The 20,759-nt window shown below is 40.9% G+C and overlaps 1 protein-coding gene across 2 annotated transcripts in view; it reads right to left on the bottom strand.

Annotated features, from left to right (window-relative positions):
• Positions 1-1,387: 1,387 nt before the first annotated feature.
• The window catches only part of LOC111864021 (diuretic hormone receptor), a 529,565-nt gene continuing 510,193 nt past the window's right edge, over positions 1,388-20,759 (bottom strand). The window contains exons 11-12 of one of the 2 annotated variants that reach the window (XR_004512977.1): positions 17,545-17,652; positions 1,388-1,425 (exon numbers count right to left, since the gene is read on the bottom strand). Coding sequence is in view for 1 of the 2 variants with exons in the window: in XM_033751295.1 (XP_033607186.1) it covers positions 17,613-17,652 (40 nt within the window). In the remaining variant the exon portion in view is untranslated. Of the gene's footprint in view, positions 1,426-17,454; positions 17,653-20,759 lie in introns of those variants that run through there. The other variant, XM_033751295.1, reaches the window with a different exon arrangement.

Consider the following 20,759-nt stretch of genomic DNA (forward strand, 5'->3'; position numbering starts at 1 on the left):
TGCATTTCCGCTACTCTTTAAGTTCCTCGACTGTCGAAAGGGATTTCCGCTGGAACGGTGCTTTGTACACAGTACCTAATGTACGCTCTTCCTCATCATCCGGTGTAGAAAACATGTACAGCTTTCGTAACGGAAGTAGAGAGCGGTGTGAGCAGTTATATAAACATTAGGCGGAGTGCGCTTCGGTGGGTTCCGTAGAGGAGCTTAATCTCGCAACTGTACTTACTGCACATTTGGCCACCTGTGCATTTCATTATAAAGAAATAAAACAAGTGGATGGTAATTTTCAGTTAGATAAACAGAAGGATTTAATTAATAGCAGAGAACAACTTTTGTAGACAATTGTAATTACTGTTAGACTACAGATAATAAAGAATTAAACAACAAACTTAATCTTCTTTTTCTTTAAATGATATAAACTCCGTCCCAAGTGCAAACAATATATTATATGTCCTTGATCTTGCTCTCCTTTACACTACATGTTTCGGCCTCAAACGGCCATCATCAGGTGTATACACTCACGTTGCTGTTACACTGCACTTTCCGTATTCCGTATTGAGGGGGTGGGTTTCCCCATGCACTTAGACCGGTTACTGGTCCATTGTGCGTCCCATTTTAATTTCTACTGTCTCCATACCCTACCGGTACCGGTGCTTACTATCAGTCCCTTTCTGCCAGCGAGGTTCCAACTTCTTACTGGCAGTGGTATCTAATAGTTAGTCCCTTTCTGTCAGCGAGGTCGTCCCTCCTCTGGCAGGGTTCCTAGTCCCTTTCTACCAGCAAGGTTTCTACCCTGTACTTGGCAGTGGTATCTAATACTTCAGTCCCTTTCTGTCAGAGAGGTCCCCCCTCCTCTGGCAGTGGTACCTGATACTTCCCCCATCTACCGGAGGAATTGGTAACTAGTTGAGCGGGAAACTTGGCCTAATTTTGCTCAGAGGTCTCCTAGAGACATGAGATTCTTTTACGTGCCGTAAATCTACGACACGGGACCCACGGCTTAAAGCCCCTCCCGGAGGACTTGTTCCCTGAAATTTTCCGCCCTTAAAAATTCCACGACCTCCGCCGGGTTTGAACCCGCGTACCTTGAGTCATGAGGTGGGAACGTTAGCCCTAGACTACGGAGGCCGCTTACACTGCACTTAGTTTAAAATTTAACATTTAAAAAACACATTGTTCCTTTCGTTGTTATTATCAACATTTACTTCGTTGATATCTGTCTCGTTTATAGATTATTTTTGTTACACACGTTAATTTTGATTTCCCTGAATTAGTACTTATAAAATCTTTAGTTCTAATTTTAAAATCCTTTAAAATTTTTCTCTAAATTTTAAAATTTAAAAATTAAAATTGTCAGGGTTACTCGCCCTATGTCTATAGTGCTGCAGCGGCTAGTTCTTGTTTCCAGCACTGTACAGGTGTTATCTGTAATAAACAAATATTCGTATTATTATCTTATGTACGTAATGTTTTCTTATGTGTTTATATTGTCATTTGTACTTACTCTGTATAGTCTCCCTGTCTGTCTCAGGATTCTTTCGGACATTGAAAGTTAGTCCTACATTCTCCAACAAACCAGTCCTTCACGGCCTGTTACAGGGATAGCTTTACCTTTATCTTATTTTGTTACTAGCGATAATGTCTGTACAGAGACTGTGAAGCGTCAGTGAAGGGACGCGTGATGACTATGGAGGGGTAGGCGTAATGAGGATTGCAGGGGAAACGGAACTAATCAGAGAACACCTTCCTAAACGCCATTTTGTCCATCATAAATCCTACATGATCTAACCTGGGATCGAGTCTGGGCCACAGCGGTCGGAAGCCGACACTGCCCAAGAGAGAACTAGCGAATAACCTCAACCAGGACTGTCGGTTTGCAGGCAGACTGTCGAACTGAGTTCCCTGTCGAATGCCAGTCATCAGAGATAGCACTCGAGCCAAATTATTCGGCACCAAAATATGTATTTAAACAAGTGAGACACAGGCATATAGAGCAGGGCTTGTAACACTGAGAGTACATGTGTCGTGTAATACAGATATTGAATTGCATTGAATTGGCTGAAGTGAAACACAGCGCTGCCCGTAGCCGCGCAATCTAAACTGTGCATGGTTTCAGGCAGAGAGATTTTGCCCTCGAATTCAGTTCAGGAAATGGGAAAATAATTGAAGAACGCAGTCTTCTTGGTCGTCACGCCGTGTAGATATTGTATAAACAGACGTTTCGGAGGAATGTATCGCCTCAATCTTCAGGATAGAAGAAAATATCCTGAAGATGGAGGCGATAATTCCTCCGAAACGTGGACTCACACATTATCTACACGGCGCCATAATCACCGCCGTGAAAAACTTCAAATCTTAGAAGGAAATCATTCATTGCAGCTTACACTCCGGTAAGATGAACCATTTTAGAGAAATGAAGAAGTGAAGTGAGATTACTGTTAAACGTTGAAACTAGCGACTGGACAATAGTTTGAGCTCCGAAAGAAGCAGTTATAGTAAAAACTAATCGCTTACTTTAATTTGGTACCACCCGGACTGCATAGAAGAAGATGCCTCAAATAATTCTCCTATTGTTACATTGTATTTGTTGCTGCGGTAAAGTTTTTACCTAGCTGTTGCCTAGCAACGATAAAGGAATATATATTATCACGTTTATGAGTGACTATAGACGGGGTCTGGATAGGTGACACGATTTATTGACCACTTATACATATGACTCGTGACTACACGTAACTATAACACCCTCGATGGTTTACAAATTCTAGAACAACACTACATATATATCGCAGAGTGAGATTGTGTTTTGTGGGCCCATTCATGTACCTCGAGGGCCACGTTATACCCCACTTGGCCTCTGCGATAAATATTCACTGAGTCGTGTTATTTCATGTATCGAAATGTCACTTGTAAAATGCAGAAGGCAGCGGCGAGTGCTTGTGTCCAATGTCTATATGAAAGTCATTCCATAAGGAAATAAAGAAGATTCCTGCATAAATTTCTCGATAATACAGTTCTGTTTGCAAGTGCAATTTAAATGTATTACTATTATGGCTGTACAGCCCTTTGCTGGACCTTGACCGCTTTTTTAGTTTCTTGATCCTATACACATTCGGTAGGACTCTTTGGACGGGGCATCAGCCCGTCGCAAGGCCGCTACCTACACACAGGACAACATAAGCACATAATAAACGCACAGACATCCATGCCTTCCGTGGGATTCGAACCCACGATTCCAGCTTTGGGGCGAGCGAAGACTCTTTATGCCTTAGACCGCGCAGCCACTGTGATCGGCAGGCTTGATAACTGCAAACAGGGTCTTTACAGGTTAGACTGTTTAAAATCTTGATGATTAAATTGTGCATTCATTACAGGCGTGAAACTTGTTCTCTGATATTAAGAGGAAAACAGAAACTGAAGGTATTTGAGAACGGGGTGTTCAGGAAAGTATTTTGACCTAAGAGGGAAGAACTAATAGGAGGCTGGAGAAAAATACATAATGAAGAGCTTCATAACATATACTCCTTGTCAAACGTAATTAGAGTGATTATATCAAGGAGGATAAAACGAATAGGGCATAAGATACGCATTGGAGACTAGGAATGCATAGAGGGGGAATACCAGAAGAAAAGAAGACACTAGGAAGACCTGGGAGTAGACGGGAGGATAATATTGAAAATAATGTTTGAGAAATAAGATTTGAATATGGACTGGATTCATCTGGCTCAGGCCAGAGACCAGTGGAGGGATCTTGTGAATACGGTAATGAACATTTGTGTCCCATATAGTGCTGGAAAATTCTTGAGTAGCTGAGCGAGTGTTGACTTCTCAAGAAGGTCTCAGTTTCATAGAATTAGACGGGGTTTTTACTGGACAAATCGAGAAGTGGCTCAGGCGCCTTGCAGTGGAGACCGCGGTTTCAATATCTCAGCGCGAAATTCCAGAGGACTTAAGGAAAAAATAGGACGATGCTAGTGTAAGAACAGCAGTAGCGCGATCCCACTAACAGGAACATTTTGTAATTCAGTCAGCTCCTCATGGCAAAGTTTATTTTTATTTTCTAACGCTGCTCGGCCTCACAAGAGAATGTCATTTCGTAAAGTAAAAGTAACTAAGTAAAGGTATAGGGCCGCTCCATAGCTCAAGCGGTTAGTCGCTGGCTTCCCATCGCGGCGGCCCGAGTTCGATCCCGGGTCTGGCCAAGTGGGATTTGTGGTGGACAAAGTGGCGCTGGGGCAGGTTTTCTCCGAGTACTTCGGTTTCCCCTGCCAATCTTCATTTCACCAATTGCTCCACAATCACCTTCACCTGTCATCTGGGGCTCGTACAATAGGCCAGAAGTGGCTGCAGTACAAGGGACTTAGTCCCACCCCACTAGCAATAAAAGAAAATAAAGGTATCCCTGTTACAGGCCGTGGAGGCCCATGGGGCTGTGAGATGTTGAGGTTCCCACATTTCTAGACAACCGGCTAATAGATGGCGGTAAGTTTGTCAGCCCTACGCGCCAGCCGCCCTTTACTCCCACGAACATCCCAAGAATATAGAAGGTACCCATTTCTGTTAAAGGCTGAGTCGACGTCAGGGCAATGTCAATTCGTAGAGCAGAAAATACAGGTGTTTACCCAATCATGGGAAGAGCCGGGATAGCGCAGTCGGTATAGCAACTGGCTAGTGGCTGGACGACTGAGGGATCGGAGTTCGAGTCCCGGTAATGTCAATAATTTTCTTTCCTCTGCGTCGTCCAACCTCCTATCCGATGGGTACCGGGAGCTCTTTCCCCGGGGGTAAAGCAGCCTGGGCGTGAAGCTGACCACTCATCTCCAGCTAGTGCCGAGGTCAAGAAAATTTGGATCTATACATCTACCCCTCATGCGCCTTCATGGTGAAGTGCTTAATTAGTTAAGCACAAGGCCAACTTTATCGTACCCAATCCTGGGACAAATATGTACAAGGATGGAGTTCGGACAGCTTTTGCAGCCTCTTCCGTAGTCTGAGAAAGATTTATTTGTAATGTGCTTTTTACTGTACGTTTTTTGGTTCCTTCAGTAGCCCCGACTGGATGAAGGGAGAGTCAAACCCTTCCGCTTGAAACGTTTAAACATTTTCGGTGCGCTCGAAATATATCACTGTATAATTTGGCAGTCGTTTACTCAGCTACACATGGTGTGCATTTCAGTGTCGAACAATCTGGAGACCAAAATACATTACAAAAAGAATAATGCTTCATAACTTTTCATATCCGGAAACAATAAATCATAACAATTGTTGAAATACTGAATGACGTAATATCTAATATTACATGGACCGTCAGGAGCAAACAGTTTAAATTTATGCAGACTGCGATGCAATAAAATAGGCAGTTTTAACGTCAATAAAAGAAACGCTTACGATGTATAAAATACCAGAAATTTCACTTTCTCAGTTACTGCGTTAAGAGGAACTGGAGCTGAAATATATATATCACAATCAAGTATAATTTAAATTACTGTTTTCTGAGATGTGACGCATTGCAGTGACGTGTATAGATACCAGTAGTTTGGAGGAACGTACTGATTCCATCTTCAGGGTAGAAGATTAAAAGATTTAACTGTTCTATGTCGAAAAAGGAAGCAGCATGTTCATCCAAACTGCTGTTTTCTACCTGTCAAGACATGGAATTACATCGAAGATGGCAGTCACAATCTTGAGAACATCAAACCTCACAAATCAGGCGTCTCTAGGCTTCACTGATCGAAACCAGAACCTTGTCTGCTGAACCTATATAACATCTACAGCGCTACAGAAAATTGTGAAGCTTGAATAGATTCGGAGCCAAGCGGAGTTTTAGTGAGCTGTGGTCCAACGTATTTCTGAGTTCAACGGAAGATATTAACCTATCAATACTGAGCTCTGGCTCACTTACATTCGGAGTCTAACGGAAGGTGCGTGGGCCTGTCAACAGTGAGTTTTTTCATCGTCACTCCAAGTCCAACGGAATAAATGTGGTCATAAGAAGCGTGACCTTTGGTCCACTGTGACTAGGGGTCCAGCGGAATGTACTTATACTGTCCAATCTTCAGGTTTTCTCTCACTCTTTCTATGAGTCCAACTGAAGATACGTGGGCCTGTCAAGGGTGAGGTTTTGTTCATGGTCACTCGCGGGACAACGGAAGACACGTCAGTATAACAAGAATAATTTTGGAAAATAACCGAAGATAATGGGCCTGTCAGGAATGTGATTTGTTTCACTGTCACTCGAAGTTCAACAAAAAACCTGTGGATCTCTCAGGAGTGAGTCGATGTTCACTGTCTCTCGAAATGAAACGGAAGACGTGAGGATCAGTGAACCGAGGTTCACGGTCTCTGTGAGCCAAATAGAAGCCAAGTAGACACATCTGAGTCAAAACTAGACCACTATAGCTCGGAGTCAGATGGGAGACATGTTGATGTCTCCTAGTGTTCCATGATCCATTGTCACTCGTAATCCAACAGAAGACACGAAGACATGTCCGAGTGAGCGTCGGTCTACCATCACTCGAGAAGGAATGCAGCTGCAGAAGCGATCGTTAAGTGGCTGTCTTTTTCAGGTAATGCAATTAGGAACTCATACGCAACTGGCAGTAGCGAGAGTTCCTCAAGGGGAGAAGGTGGTGAAGCAGAGTTTTGGGAGCTTAAACGTAATTACGCAACAATATCGAGAAAGCATGGGTGATAGGAAGAAGGGGGATGGGGAAGTAGAGGGCACAAACGAACGTACGAACATTAATTACATTTTGGAGAAATGCAATTACAGAACCGTGTATTCCATCTTTGTCGATGTCGACCCATCTATCAGCAGCCAGGATTGTGATTAAGCCAATTCGCTTCTGTGTCGTGTAGAACCCAGACAACAGCTACAACACGATGGGCCTTCAGCTTTGTTTCGGTACCAAACGCTTATAAGAAATTCTGTATGGTTGTAACGCCGAAGAGGGCGTGGAAATCTCTGGGTATATGACGATACAGAATTAACTTTTAGCATGTAGAACAACAGTAAATACTCGTATATGATAAAGGGAGTAATACAGCCAAGCAAGTATCAAACTGTAGCCCTTAAAAGGACAAGATCTGTGCTCCTGCGTGTTTCGCAAAGAGTAACATGATTTTTTTTCCTTGGCACTACAGCCCCAGTGGGCCTAGGCCTACCTCCATGAACTTCTCCGTTCACTTCGGTTTTTCTAGATCTTACACATCCGGTAGGACTCCTTGGGTGGGTGATCAGCTCGTCGCAAGGCCTCTACCTCTACACAAACACAGAAAAACGCACATACGCAAACTAAACATCCATGCACTGAGTGGGATTCGAACCCACGATCCAGGTTGCCAAGCGAGCGAAGACAGTACATGCCGAGTAACATGAAATAGGAATGAAGAATTAAATACTGAAATGCAACTAACGAAGGACTAAAATGAGGCCATAAATGAAGGTCGTATCAATAAGAGTTTAATTTCTTGAAAGACAAATTGATTTTGATAACATTTTATGTAGAAGCTTACATTTAATTTAATTCTGGTCCATATGTCCCAGTTGTAATAAGAATATTTAATACTTATTTTATTTGCATTACAGAGCATTGGGTGGTACTGCGAATTGGAAACGGTTCGGAAAATAACAGTGACCTAATATGAGGGGCTGCCGGTCACGGTACCCGAGCGGTCTAAGGCATGCACTGTCTTCGCTCGCTCGGAAGCCGGGATCTTGGGTTCGAATCCCACTCAGGGCATGGATGTTTGTGTGCGTTTTTCTGTGTTTGTCTACATGTAGAGGCCTTGCGACGAGCTGATCACCCGCCCAAGGAGTCCTACCGTATGTCTAAGATCTAGTAAACCGAAGTGAAACGGAGAGTTTCATGGAGGTAGGCCTAGGCCCAAATTGGGGCTGTAGCGCCACAGGGAAAAAAATATGAGGGGATATTCCATAATTTGCTGGAGAATCTGAGGAAACCCGCGCAAAAACTAAGCTGGGCACCTAAGATTCTAAGAGGTCGCCTCATGAATATAAGCCAGAGGCGTTGCCTGCTTGATCCAATTTGCTCAGTTCCTTGATGCTGAAATCGTATTCATCGTTTTATGTAAACTGCATGTAGCACAGTACGCAGCATGACAGTGCTGACACAGTCACTGCCAGTCACTGCCAGTCACTGCCAGTCACTGCCAGTCACTGCCAGTCAGTAATATATCATTTTGGACTGTTTACGCAATGAGAATGCTTAACGACATACAAGCAAAAATAATTCCTAATTCTATTTGGCTTGCCTCTAGTATTAGCAATAAGACTATATATTGCGACATGACGCCCGAAAGTCGGAATCGTGTAACCAGAGGAGACTTATATTATTAGGCAACTGCTCGGTAAACGTGTTCCCGCGGAGACGTAACAACTTGCCAACGCCATTGCTAGGACAGTAGATTCTTGGTAAATTACCCGTTGCTCGGCGACGCAATCACGTTCCCATGGGAACAGTTAGTTATGGGAATGAACGATGTTTTCTGTGGATCCAACCCGTCGCTATATAACGAGGAATGCAGAGCTAGTGAGTAAATTGAGTAAAAAAATCACGTGTAGGGGGGGTCGAATACTGCAACGCACCTCTGTGGACGGTAGGTGGCGATGAAAAGGGAACCCAGTGCTGGGGGTATAACTGGGCCACCCTGTCCCTGTGGGATATAAACACGGGGACTGGGCCATCCACGTTAGGGAAATCTCGAATCTGTGAGAGTAAAATGTGGTCATGAGTCGCGAGGGACCCGGACATTAGAATGACTGCGTTGGCGAGGCCCAGCAACAAGTGCAAACGACAGGCCCAACCTCTCGTCAGAGAGGATGTTACATAAGGATTATGACCGCAAGTGTTCAGTTAAAAAAAATTGGTCGTGAGTCTGAAGGGGCTTGTCACCAGGACGAACTGATTGGCAGTAAACCTCCGGTCGTTAAGTTACTCTGACTCTAACTAGAAGTGAGAATTGAGAGAGCCTCGTGAGTTGGCAGCTGCAGCAGAGAATTGGAATGAGATTTGCGGAGTTGGCAGCTGCAGATGATCGAGAAATCGAGAGCTGAAAGCCCGGCAGTGGAGAGAATTCTTTATGTGTGCTGCAGTAAAATCACATTTGGAGTGTATAATTTAGTGAGACTGTTATAGTTCCTGTGTTAAAATCCGTTGCCAGAAAAAGAATAGTGAAGACTATAATAGACTGAGGGTACTATTGTTTGCAACAGTGAACTGTAAAATGTGTAAATCAGCGATAGCGCTGTAATTGCCTGTAGCTCTGAGTGGTGTCAATAAATCCAATTAACCAATCCATACACCGTCTAATAATCACATCCCTAAATCGTGACAATATAAAATAAGCTAGTATGACAACAAATACGTTATAAAACATTCAGGAATAATGCACTTGGAAAATACCGTTATGTATTGAATTAGAGCATAGCTTTGCAATATTGTTTGCTATGAACTAGACAGAAATAGATTTGAGTAGAAGTAATGATTTTCCGCTCTCCCGTTCAGTAAAACAAGGCACTATTCATTGCTAGTTCAGTACCAACGCATGCGCACTCGCGCACTTTAAATGTGTGTGGGTGTGTAGCTGAATTACATCGCTTTTCAAAATAAATGGAGAAAGCTTCCCTTTAGTCCGTGTTTAGCCTTTGTTCCTATGTTTCATAATTTATACCAGTATTTGAGGAGAATTCGTAGATCTTTTATGCGCTGCAACCAGTGGAATTAGAGCATTAATGTTAAATGTTAAGTAATTAATAAAAATCCATTTTATTTTGTCTTCATTACGGAAAAGTTTCAGATGATAATATAGTACTTGCACATGTGGTAGTAATGTCCGTGCAAAATTGTGTGGAATATGAGAAATATATTCTTGTAACAGTGTCAATCTGTCACTTATTTCGGGCTGCTGAATTTACATACATGCTTGATTAAGTATTTATGGTCCTCAACGTAATTTCTATTTTACTTTCTAGCGTTTTTGCCCTGGATAATTTGATTATATTATTATTTTTCTCAATACGAGTTCTCATATTTCTAGGGTAAAAATACAGAGTCTCGATTTACGTGAGTACCTTCCTCGCAATTTCAGGCGTTTCCTATTTCAAGAATTTGTAACTGTTTTTCACTTAATCCAATTTCTATCGACCACAACTAATGTCCAATTGTTTCTAGAGCTCGTGACTTGATCTGTGTTCTATGCTACTAAACTAGGGTGTTATTTTCCTCTGACACAGTTTTATTTTACTCTTATTTTGATCAGGAGTTCGAGGATATGTGACAATCTACGTACTTAAAAAGTTCAATGCTGTTTTCAGTTATTATCTCTATCTATGGCTTTACAGACCTTTTGTTGGTCCTTGGCCGTTTTTTTTCCAGTTTCTTAGTCCTATACGAAGTCGGTAGGATTCCTTAGACGGGGGATCAGCCGGTCGCAAGGTCGCTACCTACAGACACAACACAAGAAAATAAAGGCACACAGATATTTTGCCTTGAGTTGGATTCGAACCCATTATCCCAGCGTTAGAGCGATTGAAGAGAGTTCATGCTTTAGACCTAGCGGCTGCTGTGATCGGCATTTTTAAGTAATTATGAATTAGGATTTTTATGTTTTAAGACGAAGGGTGATTTGCAAATAATGTATTTTATTTCAAAAGTCGATACTCTTCGATAACTTGCTGGTCTTTGAGTCATGAAGCTACGGGGTTTTAAACTGCAGAGCTTGTTTTATGTGAAATTAAAATAGCGTGTAGAGTATAGTCGAAAGAATTGATAAGGGAGCGGGTTTTATTGTATCTCAAGGTAACATGAGGTACTCATACAGGGAAACAAGAAAGTCACCGGAAATTTTTGAACAGCGAAGTACCTCGAACCGAATACTTGTACTTGAAGCACAGACGTACGAAGCATTACTGTTCGGGCCAACCTGCTGTCAGACAGCTGAGTTGTTTCCTGTTTCATTTAATGATGTCTTTCAGAAGAATTTAATTTATATATAAATACTAATTTTAAAAATCGAATTCGGTAAATGTGGAAGGAAAATAGACTATTTAACAATTATAACTATGAGAGCAATATAGGGAACTGGGAAGAAGCTGCAGTAACATGCTTCAGGACCCTACTCTTGAAATTGCGCAGATGAAGACAGAACCACGGATAATCTGAGCCGCTGTAGTTGCGGTCATGGTCGAGATTCGAAGCATGCAACTCCTAAACATAAGTCAAAAGTTGCGGTGCTTACCGTTTAAACCAGTTTTCTCTGTAGGGGTAAGAAACGTAAAAGTAAAGCTATCCCTGTAACAAGCCGTGGAGGCCCATAGGGTTGTGATATGTTTAGGTTCCCACATTATCTAGACAATCGGCCCAAAGATGGTGGTAAGGTTGTCAGCCTTACGCGCCGGCCGCCCTTTACCCCCAAGAACATTCCAAGAATATTCCTGATACTCATTTCTGTTAGAGGCTGAGTCGACCCCAGGGCCATAGTGCGGCTGGAAAGATTAGGTCAATTGAAAAAATCCAATGACCTCTTCGGGATTCGATCCCGTGACCTTCCGGCTTGTAGCATTGTGCCTCAACCAACTACGCTACCGCGTGCCCTCTTTAAGGGTACTAGTTAATTTTAAGATGTTTGGCTGGAAGTTCTGGGGTACCTCAGGGCTCCGGAGGAAAAGGTCGAAACGAAGCAGCGCAACATTTTGGTCATACCAGCCCCAGATGGTAGGTGAGGGTGATTGTGCAGCAATTGGTGAAATGAAGATTGGCAGGGGAAACTGAAGTACTCGGAGAAAACCTGCCCCAGCGCCACTCTGTCCTCCACAAATCCCACTTGACCAGACCCCGGGATTGATCCCGGGCCGCCGCGGTGGGAAGCCATCGACTAACCACGTGAGCTATGGTCATACCCATAGTGACGCTGGCGATCTTACTACGAACATCGTAGTTTTGTGATCAAGCAGTTTATTTATCATGATTACTAGGACGATCTTGCATTGCAGATACCTGGACATCCTTCAACAACTGTAAATTACAAGGTAGGAATAGGTTCTACGCCATGAAATATTGATCCGCTAGCTTTCTACACTGCAGCTGATGGAAATACAGCGTATGATCTTATCGCAGTGTGTTAGCATGCCTGCCGTTCATACGGCACATATGAGAGACCTTACCGTCAGGAGTTCATATTTTGTACAGCAGTTTAACGATTTTGCTGGTCGTACCCCCGTTATAGGTCACACGCAGACACAGAAACCGACCAAACAATTCCTTCATAAGTTACATTCTCAAATGACCTGTTAGCTATATTTTTGTCATGAATTTGCACTGTATTCTGGTGACGAGACAGAAACATGTACTTAGTTTTCTCTGTGTTTACTTCTAGACCAGCCTCCTTACTAGCATAAATTAAAGTTTGTGTGTTATTTTTTATGGCATCTGTTATCTCCCAGTAGATTCATGACGTCAGCACAGACTAGCAGCTGATGTGTCCCATTTAATTTCAGTCGCGCATTGTTTCCCTGAACCATACTGATGGTATATTCTACAGCAAAGTTGAAAGCAGTGGCGATAAAGCACCTCATTGTTTTAGACAATTTTGAAATAATTACTACTATCAGTTTTATCGCCCTTCTTGTGAAGTAGTACAATAATAGACCCCTTCCACTGGTTAAGCAATTCCTCCCCCATTCTAAACAGAATTAATGAGTTTATGGATCTTAGAGGGGGCACGCGACAGCGTAGTTGGTTGAGGCACTATGTTACAAGGCGGAAGGTCGAGGGATCGAATCCCGATGAGGTCATTGGATTTTTCAATTTACCTAATACTTCTAGCCGCCCTATGGCCCTGGATTCGACTCAGCCTCCAACAGAAATGAGTACCAGGAATATTCTTGCGGGTAAAGGGTAGCCGGCGCTTGGGGCTGACCATCTTACCGCCACCTATGCGTCGATTATGAAGAAAATGTGGGAACCTCAACATCTCACAACCCTATGGGCCTTCAAGGCCTTTTTCTTTCCTTGGCACTACAGCCCCAGTGGGCCTAGGCCTACCTCCATGAACTCCATTCACTTCGGTCTTCTAGATCTTACACATCCGGTAGGACTCCTTGGGCGGGTGATCAGCTCGTCGCAAGGCCTCTACCTGTACACAAACACAGAAAAACGCACACAAACATCCATGCCCTGAGTGGGATTCGAACCCACGATCCCGGCTTCCGAGCTAGCGAAGACAGTGCATGCCTTAGACCGCTCGGCTACCGTGACCGGCCTTCAAGGCCTTTACTTCACTTTAATTACTTATGTATCTCAGGTCGTAATATTCATCTCCTGCTGGAATAATTTCTGCACGACTGGCGATTGATACTTTTTAAAATTTTCAATACCAATTTCAACCTCAAAATTCCTAGGATCAGGTACTAACGGCTCAGCTATGTGCATTTCTATCTGCCTAACAGCACTGACCCTATATACGTGTATATTCTATACCTGAGAGAAGTAGTTCTTCCTCCTATTCAATATGTTGTGGGAATCTGCAAGCAGATAACCATTCTAATCCTTCACTAAGTTATTTCTAGGTTGGTAACCATTCTTAAAGTCATTTATTGCTCTATACAGGTCTCTAATGTTCTTGTTCTTACTGTTCATTACAAGTTCATCAATTTTATCTTTCAGATATTCCCTCTTTTTTATTCCTGAAATGCCTGCTGGTTTCACGTCTTATATTATTCAGATTATCCCCACTTAATTTGCTTGGATCCTGTAACTACTACAATTTGTCTTATTTCTATTGACACAATAATTCTTAGCATCCTTCGTCGAACCATGCCTTACGCTCCTTCAATTCGTAATAATATACGTAGATTCTCTTTGGCTGAAATGTTTATATTTTCTCTAATAGTTTCCCAAGCTCTAGTATTACCCACCTCAGCATCTAAGTTTTCCAAGGCTGCGAAACTATTTGAGATTTCAACACAATGTTGATTTTTACCTTCTACCTTGTTTAATGTCTTGAGATTGAACTTCACCATATGAACTCTGTGCTTTGTTTACTTACTCGCTGTCAGTCTCTCCCTAAATTTTGCCATCACCAGGTAGTGGTCAGTATCACAATCTGCTGCCCTGAACGATCGGAAATCAAGTACATTTGAATGTCTTCTCATTCCTATCAAAATATGGCCAATCTGATTGTGAGCCTTTCAATCAGGAGATGTACAAGTAAATTTATGAATGCCACGATGTTGAACATTGTACTTTTGACAAATGTTTGGACGTGAAAAAAGATTACTACTCTAACTCCATTATCATTACTAATTTCATATAAACTCTCATTCTGTATTGTTGGTTTCAAAATATCTTCCCTGCTTACTTCGCATTTAAATCTAATAAAAATATTTTCACATTTATTTCAGAGAATATAATGAATAAACGTTCTAGTTCCTCGTAGAAGCTGTCGTTCAATATGATCAATTTTATTCTATGTTGGGGCATGAACATTCACAACGATGATATCACACCAGCGACCTGTCAGTGTTATGTACGACATCCTATCACTAAAAGAAAATGCCCTCTGAACTGATGATATGATTGTCTTATGTATAAAAAATTCCGTACCTAATTCATGAATCTCATGGCCTTTTTCATAGAAATATCTACATCAGCCTGCTGGTTCTGTACCACCCCTGTCCCATCTGACATCCTCTACTGCCAATAAACCTAACTCATACTCCAAGTTTGATATTTATTTCGCAACTACCCTGGCCGAACCTGTCCTATACAGATTTCTTACATTCCACGTACCAAACCTCATGTTCATTTTCTTTAGCTTAGGTTGTTTGTCAAAAGAATCGATCTAGGTCCGAGGCCCCTTGTGACATTACCTACTAGAGTTCGTTCTTCGCTCAGCTGGTCACGAAGTTACTGACTTGTTATGAAATCCGAAGCCCGAATGGTCCTATCCGGGATCACTCGAGACAGATATTACAGAACCACTAGCTTAAAGACGCATCATGTAAATAAACTTAGAAATTGCTTTCATACAGGGGATGGACAAAAATTGGGAAACACTTCGTGAAATGCATGCCTGAATTGAAGTGTTTATTTTAGCGACGTTTGTAGGTGACGCTGCCGTATCTGCCCAACACCACTATCTGTACAACCTCCGCAATACGTTGCAAGCTTCATTTGTTGTCGAGACAGTGTTCTGTGCAGTTTTTAGTGCATCATGTCAGAGCTAACAGAATTCGAACGCGGGCAAATTGTTGGGGCCCATATGGTGGGTGCTTCCGTAACCAAGGTAGCCGAGGTTTTTGGTGTTTCGCGAGGCACAGTATCCAATATTATGTCATTGATTTAAAAATAACCTATACCACGCAACCTCTGCCTTTGAAAGTATTAGAAACACGAAATTAATCTATAAAGAAGTGTACGAGCACCTTCCGTGGTGGCTAAGCATTCAGAAAATTTCTCATCAAGTATTTAATGGAAATATGGACATTTGTAGCCTGGCAAAAACAGCATACCGTATTTACGCATGTATAGGCCGCACATATTTTGCCAAAAATTCAAGAGGAAAACTGGGGTGCGGCTTATATTCGAAATCACACTTCATTTAATCATATTCATTTCGGAATAATTTCTACTCCTGAAATAATATTCCAAGAAAATTATTTTTTCTATAATTTCCGTCTGAAAATTGTGCTGCGGCCTATACATGCGTAAATACGGTACTTGGAAGGAACATTTTACGGTACAACAGTAGAGCATCTCGGATCGTGCGCCTGGACAGAGATGACTAGGCTTCCTGCGATACAGACATGCTGGAGAAGTTGCCGCTATATCCCGGCGAGTTCACCCATTCGGACTAAGGACTAAGGAATTGTCTTAGGCTGCGGGATGCAATTTCTATTACGGTCCCGGCTTAGTGCGCTTGCACGGACTTATGCATGGAGGGAGCAGAACAACAAGCAGAATTCTTACTGAAATGAGACACAGATTTACTGACAATTGCTGGCTCACCGTACTGAAGTTTGCTACGTGCTGTTTACGTATTTAAGTGAATTTTAAATTTATCTTTCCTACGAAGAATTGGAGATCCCTTTTTGAGGTTTGAGATTCCCACTGAGGAGACTAGGTTCATGAGTAAGCAATGAGTTGTCTGGTACAAGCTTACAGACGTTTCGGAGTGATGTACTGCCTTCTTCAGGATTGCAGTATAAGCTGTTCAAACAGGAAGAAAGAAGAAAAAATCTTTTTGTTTCCTTGCACGAAATACTTGCAGACCCCGAAGATGGAAGCAGTGTATGTTCTCCGAAAAAAGGGTAAATTTCTACCAGACAACACAGCATCACATCCCAGAAAACAGTAGTCTTCAAGATGTGTTCTGCTAGGTGCCATTTTGATATTAGTATTCTTAACAACTACCATTAACGGAAAGTCACTATTCGAAAACATACCTTTTATATGCTATTTATGAAATGCTATTAAATAACCATAGAATCAGCAAATAAATTAATCTGGAAATTGAATACTAATTGTTAAATATTTTTACAAATAAAGTGAAACAATATTTATGTCCATATAGTGTCAGCTTCACGTGACATGGACAAGATCCAAGTCACAAATATTGATTATGTGTCACACTCAGCCTACGATTAGGACTTCTGTCACGCTAGTGCCTGGTTTGTATGAAACATAGACGCACTGGGAATTTGTACAGAACGGGGCACATTTATGATAACACGAGTTAACAAAGCACAGAAATCAGAACTTGCTTTTGTGTGGTTTGCAACTTGTTTGACAAGTAAACAGAAAAGATAAATCGAACTTACTACTGAATGTACGAGGATCCTCTACTAAACGAGCGAAGGAACTGTTGAAATTAAACAGGAACTAGCTACGACGGGTGGTAGGACTACTTACAGGACACTGTCACCTCAAAGGACACCTCTTCAAACTGGGACTAAGTAACAGTCCATCTTGTGAGAGGTGTCAAGAAGAAAACGAAACAGCCACGCGTATCCTGTGCGAATGTGAGGCATTAGCTTGTTTAAGATTGCGCCACTTGGGTCAATATTTTATGAAACCAAGTGACTATTTAGACGTCCCCACGTACAAGATCTTGTGCTTCATTCGAAGTGCAGGATTGTTGAGGGGATAATCAAAAGGGTAAGCACAACAGATCACTGTGGTCGCGGTGCAAGGGCCAAGAAGGCCAACCTCTTATACATACATTCATTCATTCATTCATACTACTGAATAAGTAAAATTCTAGATCCCATGTACCCCAAAATGTGTTTTATTAAAGAATTGGACGGGATGGTGAACCACTACATTAAATACGTATCAAAATTTAATTTGTGGATAAACTGTATTTAGTTAAATTAAAACAAAGAAATATATTTTTCCTCAATACACGCTTACATTAACGACAAATATGTAACCAGAATCTCATCGAAACATAATTAATTTAATATTTACTGGCGATTATTTTATGAAATTATTACTTTAGGTGGCACTGTAGGAAAGTTAAGATTACCTTTATCGTCAATAGGGAGTTTTCCCGCGCCGAATCCTGCACAAGACTTGGCATGTCCTTCAGTTTGCTCACAAAAGTGCGACAGACAGAAACCTTCTCTTCTCCTTGCTTAAAAAATAGAAAGAAATTAGGATAAAATTAAGTTTTTCGTGAAGGCGAGGTTGCAGAAATCTCGAAACAAACCCCACACAACATATACTAGTTATCACCTTCGTGTAGTTCCTCAGAAATAAACATTACTTAAACTTTTGACTTTCACATGCACATCAAACAACTCCTGAAGCTGCAAAAGTAGCGGTAACTGCTATGACTTACATTTGTCTTCAAAAGGAGCTTTGTACCTTAAATTTGACTTGTCCGGCTACTATGGCAAGTCAATAAAAAAAACAAACTCCGTGATTTTAGTCCGCAAGCGAACTATATCGACCGAGCGACCGGCGCTTGTAGGTCAAGTTAGTGCCAATTTTAGCGGATAGAGGGTGTCGCGTGTTCAGCGCAACGAGTCCCAACGGCCGTTAATTTCGGTTTTTTAGACCGGAGCCGTTATTCCTTGGAATCGCTCCTCAATTATCCTCACGAGGCTGAGTGGACCCCGTTCCAGATCCACTACTCAGAAAATCTGTAGCCAGGAATTCTGACAACTATACCACAGAGACGGTAATGGCAAGTCACACGTATCACGATTTTCTTCTCTAATAAAACTAAAATGTAGATAATTTATACTGACCGTAACAGTCCCTTTATTTAAGATTAGTTGTGACCACATAGGATAGGTACATGTATCGGAACATTTCCAGTATAACAAATACATTATATAATACTTATGTATAAGAACTATTCCAAATAATACAAATGTCAGAGTAAGTACATAACTTAATCAGTCAATATGATTTGAGGGGCTCACACCATATAACAGACTAACAGTACATTATCATTGTTCCCTATTGATTTCACACACACACACACAGGACTGCAACTAACAATCGTTCGATCCTCGTCAGTGTTGGACTGGCGCCTATCGAGTTGCAATATTTAAGATTCCATGGCCAAGATCCAATATATCTCAAGAGTGATTTTTGCATATTCCCCATTAGCCATTACAACGAACTAGAATAATTACGTAATTTGTAGTATTAATCTGCGCATGCCTCTATCCCAGAAGCCATAGAAAGTGACAAAAAGAGCATTTCTACGAGTATTTCTAAATAATTTTATGATGCTGCATTTAGCTTAAATTAATACCTTTATAAGATGTCTCATTAGTCTGATATCATTAAGTTTCCATAATAGTTTTATTAACCAAATGAGAGAGTGTAATGAAACTTGGTGTGATTGACATGTCGGCCGTACGAATTCCTTAGGTGGCAGTGACAGTAATGCTCCTTGATATATGTACGATGCTGAAAGTTTTTTTCGTCGTAAGTTTATGCAAAACAACACATTTGAGTCTGCGCAGAAAGCTATATGTAGTTTTCGGTCTCGTAGTAATCACTGAAGCTCCACATGTAATCTTTCGTGAAATTAATCAAAACAATTCCTGTAAATTCTGTGTGACATATTTTTCGTTACCATAAAGAAATATGGCGACAGAGCGAAAGATTTATGTTATATCCAACAAATTTAATGCACTAAGTATCTATATTAGTGGAAGTTAAGCGTAGAGATTTATAAGTGAATCGAATAATTATTAATTTGTGGTTTTTGATAGCCTCAGTATATACATTTAATGATTTATACAATATCAGGTGATACAGGTTCTTTCAAGAACTCCTTGTTTTATAATTATAAAAAATAAGATGTGTTAATACTCGTAGTTTGAGATAAAAATACTCTCCCTAATAAATTAATATTAAAAGCAATGCAACTTTTATATAAAAGTTGTAACATTTTATCTGGCCTTTAAAATCTCAATCCTTTTCTAATATTTTATATTTAATAAGAAGATCTTTATTGAAGTTGAAACATACACTTCTTCTAGGAGCAGTGGGACTAATATAGTCTTGTTATATTTTAGCGTCCTGTTGCACTGATTTATGTCCATGATTTATTCTAACCGTCTTACAGTGCATACATTTATTCACCTTACTCTTCTCTCTTGCACTACATGTTTCAGCACTTAAGTGCCATCTTCAGGTGCTTTTCGATGTACGTCAAACTATTTCATTGCAAGCCCTGCTGTCTTACTAAAATAACTAAAATATATATTCGTCATATATATTGATAAATTTTAAATATTAAAAATATTAAAACTGTTCAGGATTTGTCATCCTTATGTCGTATCTCAATACGCGAGTCACACCTATCTTCTTCTATCGGAGTACTCTTCCTACTTTCGTCTGTGTATTGTGTGTAATATATAGTCATTAACATTTTCGTAACCCTTTCGAATGCACAAAGCATGAACGCATTTTCTGGTACTGATGATTTGGAATTATTGACAAAAATACATAATAATGCTTGCTTTGAGATCACACGGGTTTACACTTATTTATGCCGCGTATAAACACGTTTCTGGACATAAAGATAATGATGCACTTACGATATCGTGGTCTTCAGCAGTTCAGTTGCATGGAACCAATCCAGCACTGAGAGTTAGTTCAAAAATTATTGGTAAGTTAACGGAGAATATACAAAGGTTTTTACTGCTCACTTACAGAAGGCATTGTTTAACGTGCAGACAGAAACACTATATAATTACGTTTTTCTACTTAGATGCTCTCTTACTTATTGCACAAATGTTGGATACTTAGTATTTATTATCTTCAAGCCTCCGTTGCGCAACATGTCACAATACTGTAAATAAAGTTATATTATAAATATTGGTTCTTATATTTTATTAACCATTAGTTATGAACTTTAAAGCGAGAAATGGTTGTACCGTTACGGTTTTGAAACTGTCCACTCTCTGATATATATATATATACGTAGTTGATGTACATGAAGTTTGGGTTGTGCGCACCCTGCTCATCTTTAAGAGTTTTGGTGGACATTATGTGCAGGGACTTTGCAAAACTCCTCTATGTTACTGCAGTGGTGACGGTTGGGACCGAACCCGGGATCTTTTGAATATTAGGCTGGTATTATAACTAAGGTAATGAGACCACTCCTGTGGTGTTAACACAGTAACATAATCAGTGAGTCCCGGATGCAGTTAAAACCGACGCAACTAACATGTAAATTATAAAAAAGACATGAATTATGTCACTATAAACAAC

This window comes from Cryptotermes secundus, unplaced genomic scaffold (genome assembly GCF_002891405.2).
Source record: "Cryptotermes secundus unplaced genomic scaffold, Csec_1.0 scaffold303, whole genome shotgun sequence".
NCBI classification, from domain to species: domain Eukaryota; kingdom Metazoa; phylum Arthropoda; class Insecta; order Blattodea; family Kalotermitidae; genus Cryptotermes; species Cryptotermes secundus.